This window comes from Lissotriton helveticus, chromosome 10 (assembly GCF_964261635.1).
Source record: "Lissotriton helveticus chromosome 10, aLisHel1.1, whole genome shotgun sequence".
In the NCBI taxonomy this organism is placed as follows: Eukaryota; Metazoa; Chordata; class Amphibia; order Caudata; family Salamandridae; genus Lissotriton; species Lissotriton helveticus.
This window is the reverse complement of record NC_136071.1, coordinates 896259795-896281503: the sequence shown is the minus strand read 5'-3', so window position 1 is coordinate 896281503 and position 21709 is coordinate 896259795. Positions and strand designations below refer to the sequence as shown.

At 41.8% G+C, this 21709-nt stretch overlaps 1 protein-coding gene across 1 annotated transcript in view; it reads left to right on the top strand.

The window, feature by feature from the left end:
- LANCL2 (LanC like glutathione S-transferase 2) overlaps positions 1 to 21709 on the top strand; it is a 282523-nt gene that overhangs the window by 88317 nt on the left and 172497 nt on the right. Inside the window, exons 2-3 of the mRNA XM_078663538.1 lie at positions 878 to 995; positions 3657 to 3864. Of these exons, the coding sequence (XP_078519664.1) occupies positions 878 to 995; positions 3657 to 3864 (326 nt within the window). The remainder of the gene's footprint in view (positions 1 to 877; positions 996 to 3656; positions 3865 to 21709) is intronic.

The following is a 21709-nucleotide window of genomic DNA, read 5'->3' as shown; positions in this document are numbered from 1 at the left end:
AAACAAGCACTTAAACGCAAGCGCGGCTGCAAAAGTTAATTGTTAGAGGGGGAGCAGGAGGTGAGCCCGCCAGTAGTGCGTGCGCCCGCGCTGGGGAGAGCAGTCTGCTCTTTTTGGAAGCACATACTTGTGCTTGTGGTGCGCCGCTGCGCGCTCCTGCAAGGTGGATGCCGCCACAAGCACGAGTATGTGCTTCCAAAAAGAGCAGAGCAACGGATAAAGGTCTCCTATGCAGCGCATGCACGCCACGTAGGCGAAACCTAAAAGGCACTCTTTCCGGACCAAGATCTAGCTTTCTGCCAAATTTAGTTTAATTCCATTCAGCAGTTTGGGCTGTAGTTGTGTTAAAAATCCCTATGAGAAATTGCATGGGGAAAATGCATTTTGGGACCACCAGCCCCCTTTTTCTCGGCCCCCACTTGACTATTAACCCTGAAACTTTCCAAAGAGCAGCTGAAGTGAGTGGCAAACTAGTTTTGAAAATGTATTGAAGATTCGTCAGATAGCGCCAAGGTTATTATCAAAACAAGAAATGCTACTCCTGTGGAACCTAGGTCCTAACTATAACTACATACTGGCGAATGCACAATTCTCACATGCTCATTATATCTCTTTCACATATCCACACATCAGCAATTTTCTACAAAAGCTACACTATGAGTTTTGTCAATGCTTATTCTGTGATTGTCCTGGATTCAGTTCTTGAACTATAATTTGAGAGTTTACAAAAGTTAGGGTCCCCCATCCAAAGTTCAGACTACAAATTATCATCATAGCAGCTTTCAGTTTTTGAGCCTTTCATACAAGACAATATGCTTAATTATCTTTTTGAATCTGATTCCAAGAGATCAAGTATTTCTTCCCTCTTTTGATTTAGATCCGTTCTCGATTTGCCAGACGGATTCAGGCAAAAGTTGATGATCTTCTGCAGCAGATGGAAGAAGGACTAAAAACAGCTGATCCTCATGATTGCTCTGCATACACTGGCTACACAGGTGAGGTTCTGATGATTATCAGGATCACAGACTACATGTACCCCTATCCCTTTAAAATACTCTTCCTTTTCCCCTAATAGTAGGGGGTGGTGGGGCAATTGTTTGTGTGTGAGTACGTGTTATACAAATATAAGCCCTTAAAGCTATGCTTGCAGGGATGAAATATATATGATCCAACATATAATTTAAAAAAAACATTTGCCAGGCATTGAGAACTATGCAACAATAGCCTCCCTCTTCATACTCTGCTCATGACTTTACAAACAATGCCAAAGATTATATCACACATTACATAAATGATAATCTCACAAGGGACATAATACCTTACAATATCAGTGTTGTATTGATGGTTTATGCAGCAATACTTTTGACCTTTGTTAAAAATGTACACACACATGACTTTAAATTACTACTTTCTTTATTGTTCCTACTTTTTCTCAGTATGGAAAGCATTTCACATTATTAGAAATAGTTCTCATGTCTTAAGTAACATATATGAAAGCATTTTTTGGCAAACCAGCTCCCTCACATCAATTAAGTGGGTAGACATTTCACTGATCATTAATGTATTTGCATACACAAGTAGGGCAATTGACTCTACAGCTTTATGTGTAATTGTCACACAGTAAGTGATTGACGGGCTAAAGTATGACTAAATTAGTGAATAAATGAAAGGCTTACTATTTTTCTAGCATGTGAGTTAGTACCTCACTGAGTGAGTGTATGACTTAGTAGTTGTGTTTCATAATTAAGTGAATCACTCTTCAACTAAGTTGTCCTCAGTCCCATTAGATGTGTTGGCGCTTGCTACTCAAAGACCCAATTAGATGGATCAGGCCGTGTGAGTCCCAAAGGACAGGGGCCCTAGGCCACTAAAGAAAACATACAAAAGGCAAGATTCAAAGTCCAAACAGTGAAGGTTTATTTTGAGGATTACAAGTTTAAAACTAAGAATTACAGAAAGCAAAAAGATTAGTAAGGCAATTTAATAATTTGTCAAATATTCTAAGACTAAAGTCAAAGAGCAAACTATCAGAGGGACGGCTCAATAAGAATAAAGCTAAAGCCGGATTAAATAACAGTCTGACATAAGGACTGCTCGAAGTTAAAGCAAGGAAATACTGGCATACATACCAAAAACAGCAAAAGTTATTAGTTTCCCAGGAGTCAAGAATTATGCCTTTTGCATGGCCTGAATTAGCACCATCAGCTGTACTAATAAAGATACATTGACGGAAACCAATCAACATTTAACATCGTATTTATGTATAGCAGGCTTATTCTAGAAACCATCCCAAAACTAATAATCAATGAGAACCTCTAACCTACATACAAGGGGAAGTGGTTTGTGTGATTGAACAATGAATCATTTAAACATGAATAAAACAATAGTTGAACCAACTGGCAGCTCAAACCTTGTACATTTGCAACATTATATGCGCACATTAGTAAACAGCCGGAAAAAACAACAAAGAAAAGAGCACATTTTTGTCTATTTTATGAAAAAGGAAAAACACTAAATGAGTGAGGGGAATCGTTCACGCTGTGTGACTTTTAAAAGCCACATGTCTTAAACTGTCAGTGCAACAAGGCCAAAGCCCAGTATACTGGTTATACTGCCTAGTTGTGCTAACTTAAACACATACACATGTTAGAGCCAGCTTGAACGTGTTGAAAATGAGAACAGAAAAGTGTACAGCAAAATGATTCATTTTCTAATGCTAATTAAAAATATTTGTGATCATAATATTTTTATTTTGTTATGCAAATAATTTGTTATCCTCATTTCAAACTGTGTTTTCTCAGTTTCAGCCTACAGATTGTCAAATCTTTCCTGTAAAAATAGTAATGTCCAAATATTCCTGGATATATCAAATGCCATGTCCTCCGTAGTGTCATCAATGTAATTTGTGATATAATCTATCATGTAATTGATGGTCTCATTGATAATATAACTGTTCACCTACATTGTGATTTCTTTCTGTGAGAGCATTTGTGAGGTTATGAGCAGTGGCCAGTGTTAATGATTATGATTGACCAGCTCCCCTTCGCTGGAGAATTTCAGTATAGTTTAGGTTTTCTATTGGAACGTTACACCTTTTCAAATGAAGTTTTGTATTTATTGTTGTTGTTTGTAACTGAACTTATACGTGGTAAAGTCTCCAGCTTTGCCCAGTCAACCCTATATACCACGCTATCCTGCACCCAGTGCCTGTACTACATGGCTTGCCTTGATGACATGGCTCTGGCCGTGCCATGGATTTTCTAGGGAGGGGCCACTTACTCTGTTGAAACGGCTTGCCTTTATGACATGGCTCTGGCCGTGCCATGGATTTTCTAGGGAGGGGCCACTTTGTTCGGCCCCTGAATTTGCAGGGTCTGGACTTTGAGCTCACACTGTGGGATTAGGCCCGACCCTCTGGTGAATTGAATGCAGCAGTGTGATAAAGTGTATTTACGGTTTAGTGCCTTGTGTGCATTCAGGGCACAACATGCCATGTACATGTATACAGAATGTCCCTTCCATTGCACACATTTTGTTTCGATAATGTGTATAAAATTAAGGAAATAAATACATTTGTCCAATCAACTTTCAATTGTAGATCAAAGTAAGCAGTAGACCAATTAATTTTTTTCCCCTTGATGGTTGAATTTATCCAGGTATAGCTTTATTATACCTACACCTGTACGACAACACAAAAGACCAGGTTTATCTCCAGCGGGGCTTGGATTATGCAAAAAGAATTCTTCGTAACCTAAATGGGCGTCGAGTGACTTTCCTTTGCGGTGATGCTGGCCCACTTGCTGTAGGGGCAGTGGTACACCACAAATTACAGAATGAAAAGGAGTCTAATGACTGCATTATGAAGTAAGTGCCTGTATCTTTTTTTCGATTTTAAGAAATGCACAATGGCACAGTATGTGAAATGAAATGTTTTCCCAGTGTACATCTGCTTTTTTTTAAATGAGGTTTTGGAAATGTGCAGACAACCTAATACAGTTACAGTATAGCTGTTGAATGCCCTATAAACGAGTTGATATTGTCTACCTTTTTCTGTAGATTCAAGCACTCAAACCCTCCCCGCTGTAAAAAAGGGATTGATTGTAGTTCTTTTTATGATGGCATCACATTATCCTTTGCACTTTTCATGCTGTCAGTGTTCTGGATTCCTAATGAAATTGTGGCCTGCCCTGTTTTTAGACCTGGTCTACAGGCAGCCTTTAAATTATGCAGTGTCATGTATTCTATACAATTCATAAGTTCTTAAGAAATACATAGAAACCGGGTCGTTGAGTCAGGCCACTTCATCCCTTGGTTCTCTTGCACTGTGAGGAACAGTATTCTCTTGCACAGTGAAGGACAACATTCTTCCTGGTCACATGTGCTATTCCAATAAAACGAACAGCACATAAATCAGCTCCAGGGTTGGAGGGTCATTACTGTAGTTGTTATTTTTTCGCCACAGCCAGACCTATTGACTTTGCCAATGCTTCTTTTTATCATGCTTTGGGGGATACCAGAATATCTTCTGTAAATGTTGGCTTGCTGAGAATTTATTCTTTGTCTTTGTCTATTCATTAGACTCAATCACTGAAAAAGTAGGATGCTTTATACTTACATGAGGTCATATCAAAGTGCCGGATAAAATAGTGGAGGGGAAAGGCATGAACAAGAGAGGGGATAAGGAAAGAGCACTTTGACTGGAATGATTTTCCGCAAAACAGAACGGTAGATGCTAGCTTACGGTGGACGTCAATATTTCATGGAGAAAAAAAGGGAGGAAATTAGGCTGCAGGAGAGGGATTGTGAGAGCAGAAGATGGCGGAAGGTATAATCAAGGCAAATAGTGTGAGGAATCAGTGCCCGACAAGAGTTAAGAGTGAAAGACTGTTGTCAAGGAGAGCCAGGTACCATGTCTAAAATGGAAAATAATATTGACCATTAGGCAAGTTTTTTTTTAATTTCGTTAACCGTGTCGGATATCTGTCGCTGCTTAAATGTATTGATAACAGTTGATTGCTTGCATTAAATGACTGAATTACAAGTAAGGGTGTAACACATAGAGTTGTTTTAAAAATTAACCCATTGCCATCTACCTACATGCGTATCTGGCTATTTGGTTTGTTATGTCCGATTAACAGAACCTTTTTTTCCGATCTTGCTTAGCGCAGATCAGAAACATTAATTTACCAGTGTGCAAAATGGAATATATGTATCCACTGGGGCGGGGGATATAGGAGAAAATTATCGTTAAAAACATCAAAGAAAAACCAATAAAAAAGTACCCTTTTATGAGATTAATGGCATATACACCTTAAAAGGAACAGTAAAAGACAACTTAGAAAAAGACATTCTATGAATTGGTTTCTGTCAAATGGTGTATACCATTCATCATTTTGATTAAACAGTTTAGTTAAAATCTTTTCTTAGGTTTGGTATACTACAGTTGAGTATAATGCATACTCCCCATTAATGTTCATTGATGTTCTCTTCCCTGCTGCTTAGCCAGTGTGTGAGGTAATTAAAATGTTGAGAGTGTATGTGTTTTAATGAGTTCAGTTGGAGTGGATGGGCTGAGCAGCAAAGATGTTGCTCCTGGTGGGGCTGATTCAGTGTGACTTTTCTGCCAACAATATTGTATTGGCAGTGTGCAGCATCTCATCGTTTTAGTTTACATGCTAGTGAGGAATGAAACCAACAGTCCCGATGATAAAGGAATGCAGAAAATGCAGCAAGTGATGTAAGTGAACCGGCAGTGTGTGTTCTTTCAGCTGCTTGTGGGCTCTTATACAGCTTTACTGGAGTACATTATGAACTACTTTTGACATCAACATTGGTGAGGAGCAAACCAATGAGGCAAGGAACATCTGACGTGTATTTTGCACGTGGAGCAAGTACCTGCACTGAACGGCTACATTGAGGGGGGAGTCCCCTGAATTTCACAGTGACTGGGACGTGGACCCACGCCGACTGTAACATTGAACTTGATTGGGCCTGCCCCCAAGATTTCAAAATATTGCATCTTCCTAGGCCCAAGGGCCGCGGTGGTGGAGTAGGCATTATCTATAGAGCCTCCTGGTCTATAAACATCCTAGACATGGACCCAGTTGCCGGAACGGAACTCCTCGGCCTTTCCATAAACTGTCACTCTGGAGCCACCTTCACGGCCATTATCTGCTATTGCCCCCCGGGAGCCTTCAATTCCCAACAGCAACAATCGCTACTTACCATCCTCACAAATATGGCCACCTCCCACAACAAGCTGATCATTCTAGGGGATTTCAATCTCTGGCCTAACGGCAGCCTTGACAGTGCATTGTACAATCTGGTACTCTCCTGTGAAAGTGTGGGACTTTCCCAAATGGTTAACAAACCCACCCACACAGCAGGGCACCAACTTGACTTAATCTTTGCCTCCCCTCAGCTAGTACACCTGAGTGACATCCTGCCTATGTGCTGGACCGACCACGCACTCATCAAATTCCACATAACTAGCAACAGAGCCAGAAGGCCGCCTCATAGCACCTCTTCCGAATTTTTGTATAGAGACTGGAAAGCTCTGGACAAATCAAGATCGGCCGGCTCTGTATTCAAAGTGGAAAATAGTTTCTCACCCACTAATTCGGTGGAGGACAACTTCAAAGCCTTCTGTACAAAGATTTCCTCTGCCTCTGACTCCTTCGCCCCCCTGAAAAAGTGCAAACCTAAGAGCAGAGCACCAGCTCCTTGGTTTGACGACTCTTTGAAAACCCTCAAACTAGCCTGTAGACAATCAGAGAGAAAATGGAGGCAAGGCTACTCCGACACCAATAAGTCACTTTGGAAAAATAATCTCCGGGCATATAAAGCTGCAATTGTTCAAAGTAAAGCCAACTTATTTTGCTCCACCATTATCAACGCCCCCAACAGCTTGAAAAGTATCTTTCAGATTCTTAAAAACCTCACCCACCCTGAATGCGCCATAAAAACTATTATACCCACACAAGCACTCTGCGACAATCTCGCACTATTTTTTAAAAACAAAATTGAGACCATTATTCACAACCTGAACACCTCCCCTCCATTAGGCAGCTCCAACAACCCAGGAGCCAGCACCATCGACTCTGATCCGACGCACTCAGGTCACCTCCCAACGGAAAGGTTGCGGGAACTCCCCCCCCCATCCCAGAAACTGAATTTGAAAGATTGGCGCTCGGGATCACCTCGGGCTCCCCTCTTGACCCTCTGCCTCCAAAAATTTGGAAATTTTTTGGAACCGAACTCTTCGGCACCCTGCGGAGGATCTGTAACCAATCCCTGCATTGCGGATTTGTTCTAACTCCATGGAAGCAGGCTCTTATCACCCCGCTGTTGAAAAAACCCTCCTTAAACCCCGAATGTTTGTCGAACTATCGGCCCATCTCCCTTTTGCCATTCCCGGCAAAGGTGGCGGAACGATGGGTGAGCGCCTGTCTCTCTACTCACCTTGAGCAGAATCATATCCTGGACGAATTCCAATTTGGCTTTCGTCCAGCCCATGGCACCGAAACAGCTGTCCTGACAGCCATGGAGGATCTCCGTATGCGTGCAGACAGGGGCCAGGCAGTAGCCTTGATCTTGCTGGACCTGTCTGCCGCATTCGATACGGTTAACCATAGGATTCTGCTGGAGAGACTCGGTGAGGCTGGGGTGGATGGCACGGCCCTGCTATGGTTCCATTCTTACCTGCGGAACAGGAGGCAGGCTGTGTCCCTCCCCCCATTCCAATCCGCCTTTGTCTCTGTGCCGCATGGGGTGCCCCAGGGCTCGTCCATCAGCCCCATTCTTTTTAACGTGTACCTCAAACCCCTAATCACGTTAATAAAGGCCTACAGGTTAAAAACTATCAACTATGCGGACGACACCCAGCTCATTCTCTCCTGGGAGGGAGAAGATTCTATCCCCCTTACATCATTTCATGATTGCCTAAGGGAGACGGCTGGTTGGTTACATAATAATTCCCTGCAATTCAATTCCTCCAAAACTGAGGTTCTGTATTGTGCGGGAAGCCGAATACCTCGCCGGTTCCCTAGCGACTTCTGGCCTCCGGAAACACCGGAAAAACCACAGCCAGTCACCTCGGTTCGGAACCTGGGGGCCACACTGAACAACAAGCTGAGTACGGAAACCCAGGTTGCAAAAACGGTGGGAACTTGCTCGGCTCTTCTGTGCTCTTTGCGCAAAATCATGCCACTCCTTCCCGCACAAGCTCGGGCGTTGATAGTCAGGTGCACTATCCTTAGTCGCCTTGACTACTGTAACGCGTTGTTACTTGAGTCTCCTGCTGTGTTACTGGATCGTCTCCAAAGAGTTCAGTCGGCCGCCGCCAAGCTAGCTCTTGGCTGGACCAGGAGGTCCTCTGCCACAGCGGCCTTTAGCCGAGCTACACTGGCTCCCGCTGAAGCAACGAGTGGCCTTCAAAGCTCTTTGCCTTGTCTTTAAGGCTTTGCACGGAGGCGGACCCAGACCTCTGCAAGCCATGTTCTCGTGGTACACCCCCACCAGAACTCTACACTCTGCCTCAGCCTGCTTGGTAACAGTACCTAGATACAACAAAGTCAGGACCGGGGGTAGATCCTTCAGAGTCGCAGCTGCTAAACTGTGGAACAGTCTGCCCCTAGAAATCCGCCAAACCTCGCAACTCCTCCCCTTTCGGAAACGTATCAAAACCTGGCTATTCCCTTAAAATCCTGAATCGCTTGCTACTCGCTTTCAGCCCCCTCAGTTAAAGAGTATTCTCCAGCGCCAGGAAACCTGCAAGGTGTCAGCCTCGCTATATAAATGTTTTAAATAAATAAATAAATACTGGTGAGTGCCTGGTTTGAGGGGTCGACTCATGTTGTGCATGGCTATTTGCGCTTTTGACCAGGTGTTTACATTCTAAGCGCAGTGCGTGGAGTAAAGTGCGAGTATTTTACGACTGACCAAGTACATTTAAATGCAGCATGTGGAGGAAAATGCGAGCATCTGAAGCCTCGGCGTTGCCTTTTGAAATGATCTATGCCTCACCTGTATGCGCCTTGGCTTGAGTGCATGTGTTTCACAGTTGCACTGTTCTTGTGATGCCTTCCTATCATGTTGTCACGTGAAGAGAGGATATAGATCGTGCTTGAAGTAGACTAGAGTGCTGACTACGTTGTTGGCTGTTGCAGTGTGTTGTATGTGTGGGAGTGTCATGGGCCCTCCTAACTGTATTCCAAGAGCGAGGGGAGGTACGCGTGTGCGGCCATCACAAAGAGCAACGTTAGAACCTGCTTGTGTGTGTGTGTGTGTGTGTAGCTCATCCTGGGTCCTTGGATCTGTTCCTTGTAACTGGAGGAAACCTGAAGCTGCTGTAACACAAGCTGAGTGCAGGGTTTAAGCACTGTACAAGGGAGTCACGCAAGTTTTATTGTGGATGTGGCATTCTACTGACTTTGAATGGTGAAAGTAACTGTTGACTTTTGAAAACCTGGCATTGTGGAACCCAAATCACATTTCGGGTGATGGATTACATTATATGACCTGTCATGGCCATGGTTTTATTGTCAATGACACTTTGAGTTGCTGTTATTCTATATCATTCCTAGTTTGTTGCCCAAGTTTATGAATGTTTTGGGCAAGTGTAATGTGCTTTATTTCCAGTGCCCTGTTGATTTTGAGGACTGCTTTTATGAGGTTCTATGCTAGAGTCATATACGCTGCGTGACATGTGGTGTCTTGTGATTAGTCGTCCTGGTCCTGTTGAGCATGCAGAAGGGGGAGAGTGAGTTGAGTGACGTTAGTGTTGTGTGATTAGTCTTCCTGGTCCTGTTGTGTATGCCTAAGGAGGTGAGTTATCTTGGTCCTGAAGTGGGGCTGTGTTTTGACCATCCTTCGAAGGAGTTACGGATGTAGGGGCAGTGTGTTAAGCCAGGAGTTGTAGAGCTGATCATCCTTCCTAAGGGGTTTAGAATGTAGGGGCAGTGTGTTAACCCCATTGTTTTAGGGGAGGAGGGTGTTACATCCCGGTAATATATGATAATCATTCCTAAGGTGTTAAGGATGGGCAGTGTGTTAAGCCTAGCGTTTTAGGGGGTTATGTTGTTACACCGGAATGCAGTAGAGGATAGGTGGAGCCCTAGTCCTGCTTATGTGAATGGTGAAGTGGGTATGTAGGTTACACCCCAATTCAGTAGAGTGTGGCAGAAGCCCTGGTCGCTTTTGAGTGTTTGTGTTGTGATGGGTAAATGGCTGGTCCTAATTGAGTGTATGTGTTGTGGAGGGGTACGGGTAGTTAGTGTTCCCTGATGGATGAGTAGAAACGTTTTGAGTTATCTGTACCCTTGTATTGTAAATTTGTGTGATGTATTTATTGCATGTGCATTTTACCATCTTACATTCCATTGGATTTTCTATTGTCTCGCTGCGGGGAGATGTGTTGTAATCTACTGTTGAGTATAATGCATTCTCCCCATTGATGTTCTCTTCCCTGCTGCTCAGCCAGTGTATGAGGTAATTACAATGTTGAGAGCGTTTGTGTTTGGATGAATTCAGTTGGAGTGGAGGGGCTGAGCAGCAAAGAGGCTGCTCCTGGTGGGGCTTTACATCTAACCTGTAACCAGGTTAAATAAACCTATATTGATAACCTACAAGGATCCATCTTCATTGTAACATATACCATGGATTTATTATTTTGGGAAGTCACATACTCAGAAATCAGCGATATTGTCATTCACAACAGAGTTTACTCTTGCACATACCTATTGCCTATGACAGTCTTGCCCTACTACAGGGCTGGCTTAGGGAAAGGCACAAAGCAGGCTGAGGCCAGAGATATCCATGGTTTGTACTTCCAGCTGTGTTTGCCAGCACTCCTGAAATGTGTGAGCAGTTAAGTACATTACATTTCCACAGTGCTTCTGTTGTATGAAAGAAATAAGAATCTCCATTTGTCACTGTTTTCCAATGTTTCCAATGTTTCTTTTCCTCCTTTCTCACTTTTTGGCCTTTCCCTTTTTTATTCTATGTCAAAGACTGATTATTGTATCTGATCTTCAATGCAATGCATCTTTCCTGATTCATGGTCCTTGCTGCTCAGCCAGTAGAGATGGGCTGTAGAACGTTGGTATGTGTGGTGAGGTCATAGAGTGTTAGGATACCTGGGGAGTGTCAGTTGAGAGTATGGGCTGATCAGCAAGGGTGCTACTCCTGGTGGGGCTTGGATTATAATCTAAGGATTATATCAATAAAGTAACATCTTCTTCATCTACACCTCGGCTACATGGACTTATTTCCCTTACCACATTTGGCGACGATATGAAAGAATCTACATGAGTTTCCTGATGGACTAATGAAATTTGAAAATTCTTGAAGCAACTCCAATGTATGAGTTTCTTATAACTACAGCTATGCATTTCAGAGGCATAATGGCATCCTGATAGTCCCACCAGTGACCTTTCACTGGTCGCCCACAACGCATTTCTGCCAGTTCATGCCATCATCTACTTTAAACTACTTGTATGCCCTACTGCCTGTCAGTTCTTTCTACATTACGCTTCTTCCTGCCTGCTGTAACCTACCTTGGGAGAGCACCACCCCTTTCCGTGGGAAGAGCGTCAAGGGATACTACAATTTATGAGCTTCTTTTCTTTAAGTGTGAAGCCATAACCCTTATGTGCCAGTTCCTTCATGTTCTGCTTTTTCCTGACTACTCCCTGCCTGCTGCATGTGAAAACTGTTCCTATCCTGAAGCCTTTCTACAAATATTCCTTCTGTACCTGAGAGGAGCAACTATCAAGTACCATTTCCCTGACGGAGGTCTCTGCCATGCTTTCTGTTTCAACCATAATCCTCTTTACTTGTTTGTGTGGAAGCAGTCAATATGTTAGTGATTCACTGAGGAACGAGGAACGACTTGTGGGAGGTAAACGTCTTGTAAGAATGGAAGCTGCAGTTTGAAATTAATCTGTGTTTGAGGACAATATAGGGTTGGTTGTGAGTACTTAAAACATTTTTCTATTTCTTCATTGCCTCTATGGTGCACCTTCCTTTGGCAGTTTAACCGCCTCCACACACTTAAAAGTGTCTTGAGCACGCTCATAGCTCGCGCAGCCTTACCTTTCTCCTGCTGCTTTCTGTGACGTCTGCTGAGCTGACTTCTTGTTGCCCGTAGTTTTTGGTGCATTGTGATGCCGCGAGCCATCCGGTGTGGCGTCATCTCTACGTGCCGCCATTTTGAGTTTGGCAATTTTTCCCAAACCCCTCTCTATTTGCTGCATTCCACGCTTTGTGCCAACCACAACATTGTTTGTTGTCAGTCAAATTTTATTGAAGGTGTCTCTCGTGCTTCCTTCAACATTTTCCTCCTGACGCATGGATTTGATTCAAGGACATCGGAGCATCTAAATGAGTCATCCTATTCTCTGCAGGTACTGTTGCGTTTTCTTAAACCTGCTGTCCCTCCTGCATCGCTCTTCAGTCTTCTTGCCTCTTTATACTCCTCAATATGCACCAGCGAGTTAGTTATTTAAAAGGGTTCTGCCTTTCGGCCTTCATGTTCCTATGCCCTCGCGCAGTCTACTTCGATTGGACGGCCTCCTTGCTGACCCATGGGTCAGCAAGGAGGCAGCTCCTTTATGGGAGCTGACCCATCAAGGAACCCTTTTGAAACTTTGCCACGCCAATGGAGGTCAGCAGTCCTGTGCTTATCAAGGTTAGCCTGCCTGTCGTGTACTCAGATGACTCATTCTTTATTTGACTTTCACAACCTGCAATTAGCACTAACTTTTCCTTTCCTCCATTTTATGGATGTTGCGGGCAGTCATATTTAAAATAAGTACTTCACGATATATTTATTCAGTCTTATTTAAACTAAGTATTTCATGATGGTAGTTTTTACAGTCATATTTAAAATAAGTACTTTACGATGTATTTTTACAGTCATATTTTAAATAAGTACTTAACGATATTTTACAGTCATATTTAAAATAAGTACTTTGTGACATTTTTACAGTCATATTTAAAGTTAAGTATGTTGCGATATATTTTGTTTTTTCATGTGGTACTACCACATCGTAAGCACATTTTACTTATTGCATTCACATTGTTTCATGTGGTACTACCACATCTTTTTAGCATTTTATATATTACATTTACGTTGTTCCATGTTTAGTGCATGCTAATTTACTGATTAAGATATGCTCGAGGTATGCGCTTTTATAGCCATTGGCTATGTGACGTTCACTTTATATAATACATTTTGGCGTGGAGTTGTTACCTACATTTTTACATGTCATTTGTACTTTACACTATTTGATTTGCAAGATTCCTCTAAGTGGGATCTTTACTGAAATTCTTGAATGAATTTCGTCAGCCACAGTTTTCACCCTTGCTTTAAGGTCTTCTGTGTGTCTGGCATTTGGGTTTTCTCCTCAAATTTCTCTTGTCTGTACTCCTTGCTGGTGTTTTTCTTTCACCCTTCTCCTCTGGAGATTCTGTTTATTTTCTTTTGTAGGGAGTACCTCTTGTCTTTTCTGGTTGTTGCTTCTACTTTTTATATTCTTGTTCTCAGCATATCTTCATACTAGTCTGGCCAACTGGTGTGTTGTGGTGTACTCTGAACGCTTTTACTTCTGTTCGTTCTTCTCTTCATTCAGTTTTGCTGTTCATGGTGAGAATTCTGCCCTATTCTCATTTGGCCTTTCTTTTAGGTGTTTGCTTTGTTTTAAACTTCTTCCCGTTTCCAGCAAAATGTTTGCTGTTTTTGTCTGCACCTTGCATCCTTGCTACTTATATTCCATTGTGCCCTGAATAAGGGGAAGATGTGTGTGTCTGGTGTCACTCTCGTTTACTACTTCGCTGCAATGTCTTCTCCTTTATCACTGTAAGGTTTCCTTAGTATTTCATCCATAGGATTTATTGCATATATTCATTTAATGTTTTGTTTTTGCCTTGCTAGCTTCCTTCAAGTTGTTTCGTAGCTTATTCATGCAATTGTTATGTGCATTGTTTGATATGCCTACTTCTTGATTTATCTTACATGTAATTATAATTTATATGATTCATATACCTACTTCTTATTTATCATTCAGTTGTTATTATATAAGGAGGAAGATGTGTTGTATCTGATCTTCAATGCAATGCATCTTTCCTGATTCATGGTCCTTGCTGCTCACCCAGTGTGGATGTGCTGTAGAACGTTGGTATGTGTGGTGAGGTCATAGAGTGTTGGGATGCCTGGGGAGTGTCAGTTGAGAGTATGGGCTGAGCAGCAAGGGAGCTGCTCCTGGTGGGGCTTGCATTATAATCTAAGGACTATATCAATAAAGTACCATCTTCTTCATCTACACCTTGGCTACATGGACTTATTTCCCTTAACCCACTGATGACTCTAAATAAGTATGTTGTGTGGATTTGCTGCCCATATCCCTCACTTGATGGCAGGCCTTGATTGGAATTGTGGGACCAATGGGTTTGGAATCTGTGCCTGGATACATTTGAAAGTAATTTATCATAGTATTGGTTCATGAATCAAGGTAGTGTTGTTGCATCTACCACTTGTATAATACTTCAGAATTTAAAGATATGTAGTTCCTATTTATTTCAGCCTATGATGAGTACTGCTCTGTGAGACATCCCTGAGTCCTTTTAAGAGGGATACAAATATTCAAAATAAAGTTGTTTTTTTAAAGTTTTAGAAATACTTCAGTGATCATAGTAATAAACAACATAATTGTTATTTAACAAAGAAGATAGTGTAAAATAGAACATCATATCTAGAATAATACATGTAGAACTATGAACGATTCAAAACAGTAACTAAATGAATGTATACAACAAGCCATGTATGATCAATGAGGAAGTTCGAGAAAGAAAGTAAAAAGGAAAGAAAAGAAAAAGAAAGAGAAAAGGGACTGAATAGTAGGGGAATTATTTAAAAGTTAGAAACTTTAAGCAGCAAATGAGAAGTGAAGCATATGTAATAATCAACATGGAACATTCTATAGAAAACAATTACTGAGAATCATACTGTTATAACTTAAATGTATGAATATGTGTATACATGTTCATATAAGTATATGTATGTGTGTATATATATATATATCTATATAGATAGATGTGGTAATGAATTATAAATTGACACAATCACAGAATTATTAATGATTTTCAAGGGGGTTAGGCACTGCTTCTATCAAAGCTTGATGTGAAGCATTAGAAATAGCAATAGTATTTAGATTAATTATAACAGGAGACCATAGAGCTTCCCTTTTTATAGCAAGTGAGAGAGGTGCAACATAAGCTCTATCAGGTCTATGTTTTTTAAATTAAACTTTTTATTGTTTTACAATAAAACATTCAACTTCAAGGTGAATGGTTGTCTCAGCATTTTACACACATGTTATGAGCATTGTTCTTGTCAACAAGTAGTCTTTGTATCATGCATGTTAGGTCTATTCAATGCCCATTCAGTTGTTCCATTATAATATTACGCATATCATCTCCCCATAACTTCAGGTGAACCCTCTTCCCTATATTCTCCCTTTTCCCATCCCCACTTTGATTAACATTATAATAATGTATATATTGCCTCTGGCTTGCCTTGATTGTGCACACCCAGTTAGTCAGTTACTATCAGACCTCTCCATTTATCCCATTATTAGGGTTATCTTCATTATGGTTACTATAGTCACTGTTCCATGTGTATGGAACTGTCAGGGGAGTCTATGTCTGGTGCTCTCAGACTCGCTACTAGTACATCCTGTGGTAGCAAGCCTCAGGCAGGCCTACTAGTGCAAGGGGTTCGCCCTTCTCTGCTTAGAGTCCTTAGACCAATAGTAAGAAGTTGGCACAGAAACTTGAATAGAAAAGACAGAGTTTATTAAATCTGATGAGGTGGAACTACATTCACACAACACCCTTCAGTATAGTATGAGGTAGCACACTGACTAGAAGGAGCTTGGTCCTTTTATACCCACACAGGGCCTGAAGTGAAGGCGGTACAAGGCACAGATTGTTGGTTTCAAATACATATAAGGTCATACAGAGAGTGTGCTAGCAACAAGCGGGAAGGGCTGACAGTCAGTTAATTCTGGTGGACACATCTTGACAGTTACAAGTTGGAGACAGCTGTATGCTCAACTGAGCACGTGCAAAGCAGAGGAGACTAAACATATCTTGTCTAGGCAGATTTCAAGAGCAGTTGACATGGCATACAAAATGACTGACAGAAATACAAAATGGATTCCGTAAACGGACAAGATAATCTCTAAATATAAGATGTCTTCTGCTAATGCTTAACCTAATCATTGCTAAATTACCACAGACGACCCTTTCAGCATTTGCTGAAGACATTTGTCTATCTGGGGTAATCTGGATCTGCATCCTGTATATTGATGTTCATCATCTCAGTACCTTCACTATGTAGCATTTGTTGTTCTTTTGTAACATTTCTTTTGGCAGGTGTACAAGCAGTAATGCACATGAAGCAAATCATGGGACCACATTGTATACAAGTACAGCATGTAAATAGTATCACCAGTAGTATACATAGAATAGTCAGTAGCTTCCAGCCCCAAGTAACAAAAAGTGTCCATATCCAGTTTGAAAATGTCCCCGTACCAGTCTCTGGGTGAATGTCTGCAGCAATCTTATGCAGTTTAGAGATGGCGTCATAAACTGAAGGGGAGTGATCAGGTATAAAGACGCAGCAACTGCTACCGATGATGCGGCATGCAGCACCCCGATCAGCCAAAATCACGTTGAGCACAATCCTATTTTGGAGTGCTACAATTCTTGAAATTTGCAGTACTTCTGTAATGTTCCCAAGTGCCATAGCTGTCTGATTGGTGACAGCTTCCACTACATGAGTCAATCGTCTGATCTTTCTGCTATTCAATGCAGCACACACAAAGTAAAACAAACCCAAATTGAAATCGACATATTGTTGCAGAGCGGTGTCTGTCTGGTCAATGTCGTCAGTACTTGTTGTCCGTTTATATATATTCTTAGATATATAATTGTACAGTTTCAGGTCAAGATGATATGATGCAGGTGCTAAAAACACAGGTGGTAACAAAAATGATATGTAGCATACCCCTACCAACTAACAGGTAATTGATAATATCCTTTATTACCGCACACAAAATAGGTGTTGTGCGACGATATAAAACTGCTATTATTAACACCCTCAATGTTCAGCGTAGTTATATATTCACTTAGTCCTTCGGGAATTCTCCCAGCACTGCCAATACATAAATCTGCTTTTGCTCTGGTTACAGAAATCACAAAGGTTCCAATGTTCTTCATATTCCTCACATTTGTGAAGACATATGGCGTCGATATATTGTCCGGTTGGTATTCATCCCATTCCCATTTAGTCCCTTTAGCTTGAGGATAACCATTTTCATCTTGGTAACATTCTTTATTCAATCGAAAAATGATTCCACCTACTGAAGGCTTTCCATAAGCAAACAAAAGGGCATACCAAGCTTGACATGAACCATTATGAGAAAACGGTAGAGGAATAAAAGGTGTTCCTCCTTTCTTCTGGTGTGCAGGTATCATCCCACATACCCAACAATTGGTAGTATTTATAGCATTATGGGTATGATGCAACATCTGAATGAATGTGTTATTCAGATAGGACTGTCGATGATTCTGCTCTTGATAAGGAAGAGTGTAATAGTAGTGTTCCAGTGGAGCTGGAGTAGTTGCAACAAAAAGCTGTCGATCAGGAACTGCTTTCTCAATGAACCAAGTGGTTATTGCCAAAACCACCAGGGCAACAACAAGCCCTACAGCACAAATCATTTTCCTATTAATCATTTCAGTTACAGCGATGATCGCTCTTTCTAAGAACCTGTCAAAAACAATCATTGGAGCTCTTCTCCCTTGGGTAGCCGTTGATTTCTTCACCACGGTCCAAGACGGGTGGCACTTGCCAACCGTCTTGGCTCATCGGCTCTCTGTTTCACAAACCCAGGGCTTTAGCTCAACCAGTCTCGTTCAAAACTGCAGATTCTTTCCTCGGTCTCAAATTGTATCGCGACGTTCCAGGAATCGTGTGGTCTGGGAAGACTTCCGTAGACTCATCAGATGAGATAGCTTAACCCTTCTCCGTCTCTAGAATCTCTCGATGGTCGGTCAGCACAGCAGGTACGTGTTTGCAGTGCGTGGTATGGAGCAAGTTCTTTCTGTTTGTCACTCGAACCGCTGTCTTTGTAGCCAACAGCACCTGCTCCAGGCCTCGCCACCTCGGCTCCAAGCTGTTCGATCTGTTGAATGCTTTTATCTTCACGTGGTCACTGGGATGGAGGTCATGGGTCTCACCTGTAGATCTGTCAGGAAGAGCTTCTCGAACCTGTTGATGAATAGAGGTCAAACTGTCAGTTAGCTGTGCCAAATAATCATTTAACAGAACACAAGGTACATCGTGTATGGGGCGTGGCTTAGGGACTCCCCAAATGTTCATCTGTCTTCCAAATACCACCTCATACGGTGTAAGACCTGATCGTGAGTGTGGTACTGATCTTATAGATAACAGTGCCAAAGGCAGTGCATTTGGCCACTTTAGGGACGTGGAAGCCAGTATTTTCGCCAGCTTCAATTTTAAGGTAGCATTATACATTTCCACCAATCCAGCTGCTTGTGGGTGGAAGACTGCATGGAATTTCTGTTTGATCCCTAATCCTCTCGGGACATAATCAATAACTTGCCCAATAAAATGAGGTCCGTTGTCACTCCACAAAATGTTACAAACACCATACCTAGGAAAAAATTCCTTCAGAAGCACCTTTGCTGTTGTAAGAGCAGTATTATCATTTGTAGGATATGCCTCTATCCATTTACTGAAGGCACATACCACCACTAGGACATATTTTAGATTATTGCAGCATTCAAGTTGGATGTAATCCATCTGCAAAACTTCAAAAGGTGCGGTTGGTGTAGCAAACCCTCCTGTAGGAGTTTGTGTCCCTTTTCCAGGACTGTACTGCCAACAGATCAAACAGGACTGTACCACTCTTTTAGCTGTGCTGGCAATTTCAGGATGCTCCCAGACTTGTGTAAGGAATTTAGTTATTGCTACAGCTCCAACATGTGCCAGCCCATGTGCCATTTGAAACATAGGTTGTAAATAGGCTGCAGGCAATTTCCATTTATTCATTTCTTTGTTACGCCAACAACCCTCATCGTCTAACATTCCTTCTTTGGACCACTGCTCAAGTTCTTCCACAGAGGCAGATCTCTGAATATCCAATACTTCCTCTCTAGCATCATGCCAACGCTCAGCTTGTGATTTTACTACGTACATAGATTAGTACTTCGCTGTATTGCAGTTTCACGAGCTACACGATCTGCAAAGGCATTTCCTTGTCCTATTTTGTCAGTGATCTTCTTGTGTGCACTACACTTCGTAATGGCAACATTCTTCGGATATGTAAGTGCAGTCAAAAGATTGTGTACTAATTCTCCATGCATTATCTGCATCCCGTGGGATGTAAGAAAGCCTCTTTCCTTCCAGAGTAGGCCAAAATCATGAACCACTCCAAAAGCATAGCGGCTATATGTGTAGATGTTCACACATAAGTCAGTACTAAGCTCACATGCTCGTGTCAAGGCTATTAGTTCAGCTGCTTGAGCCGACTTCTGTGGTATACGAGCTGTTCCACTACTGTTTCAAGTGTGGTGATTGCATATGCAGCTGAGGTTGTGCCATCTGGTAACTTTAAACAGGACCTATCAACCCACAGCATCCCATCGACATCTGGAAGGGGCGTATCTTGCAAATCAATGCGACCCTTTGTCTGTTCCTCAGTAAGGAATATACAATCGTGAGGTTCCTTTGATTGAGACTGAGTCATAGGAGATGGCAACAAAGTGGCTGGGTTTAGTGTAATATGAGGCGCTAACAGTGTCAATTCGTACCCTGTCAAGCAAGCACTAGTTAAATGCTGAGTTTTGGTCTGATTCAAAAAGGGCATCTACTGCATAGGGTACTAGTACCAACAGTTTGTATGACAAAACTATCCCTTCACTCTGACGTATGGACACAGCTGCTTGTCCCCGTGTGTCTGTACTAAAACTGACAATGCACATCCATCTTTCTCGTGTACATAGAGTGTAAAGGCCTTCGTGTAATCTGGTGTACCTAACACTGGTGCAGAGCAAAGAGCTTGTTTCAACTGGCAAAAGGCATTTTGACATTCATCTGTCCAAGGAAGAGGAATCGGAGTGTTCTTAGCCAAAAGTGCTAGCAATGGTTTAACAATGTGTGAAAAACCCAATATCCATTACCTACAAAATGAAGTTAACCCAATAAATGCATGAACATCTTTCTGTGTGGGAGGTACTGGAGTGTCTAGAATTGCTTGAAAGTGATCTGATGTCAGTGCACGTCCCTCCTTAGACAGAAGATGACCTATACAGGTTACCTTCGGTCTACAATATTTCAATTTCTTCCGTGATACTTTATGGTGATGTGTCGCAAGAAAAGAAAGTAAGGACAAAGTACATTTTTCACACTGCTCAGGTGTATCAGCTGCCAACAAGATGTCATCGACATATTGTATGAGAGCCACTCCTTCAGGCAAAATAAAGGAATCGAGTTGTCTTTTTAAGGCTTGACTATAGATACTCGAACTCTCAGTGTACCCTTGAGGAACTCTACAAAATCTGTATGATCTGTTATTTAAAGTGAAACCGAACAAATATCTGCTATCAGGATCAATAGGAATCAAGAAGAAAGCGTTCTTCAAATCCACTACTGAAAATGTAGTTGCTGTTGGAGGGACCAGGTAAGCAATGTTGTTATGTCCGACACTACAGGGTACTGTAGTACTACAATCTTGTTGACTTCTCTCAAATCAATGATGAATCTATAAATCTTAGTGTTCGCATCTTTTTTCAAAATGGGAAGAATTGGACTATTGCAAACATTATAAGGAACTTCTTACACCACTCCCACCGTAATCAAATCTTGAACAATACGTGTAAGTGCTTCTTCTCCTTCTCGATAAATTTTATACTGAGGCAATCTCGGCAGTATAGCACCCACCTTGACACTAATATGTACTGGTGGAATAATCATTTGCCCTACGTCAGTGTCTGAATTAGCCCACAGAGTACTAGGGAGTGAAGCTAGTGCAATATCCTCTTTAACAATACCGGATCTCTCAATCATGGGGTGGTTGTCATTTAATATAACCCGTACTCCTTCCGGAGAACATCGTATCGTGGCCCTGAAATATTTGAGCATGTCAAGACCCACAATGTTGTCTGGTGTATTTGGAGAAAGCAAAAATGGACACGGAGCAGGAAACTTATCAACATGAAGTGCAAGTGGTTGTGACAATGGGCTAAGGGTGGATCTTCTATCGAAACCTATTGGTGTAATAGTTAAGCCAGACAGGGGAGCCCTTGAAATCAAGTGTTTAGACAAGGCGCTACGAGTAGCTCCTGTATCAACCAGAAACTGATCAGTAGCACCCAAAAACTGATTCCTTAGAGAACCAATGGATTTTTCATGACGTCGAAGCACCAGTGGAATTAAAGTATTTCCATATTCATCCTTAAATAATGTCAATAAATAAAAAAATATAGCATTTCTATCGGCCTGTTGGGAGTGGATTTGGCAATCCTATGCATAAGCAGAATCACGCAAATTAGACGGCTCATAGTCAGACATTTGATATTGATTCCGTCTGTCAAAAGTATTAGCCCCCTCTTGTCCACGTGT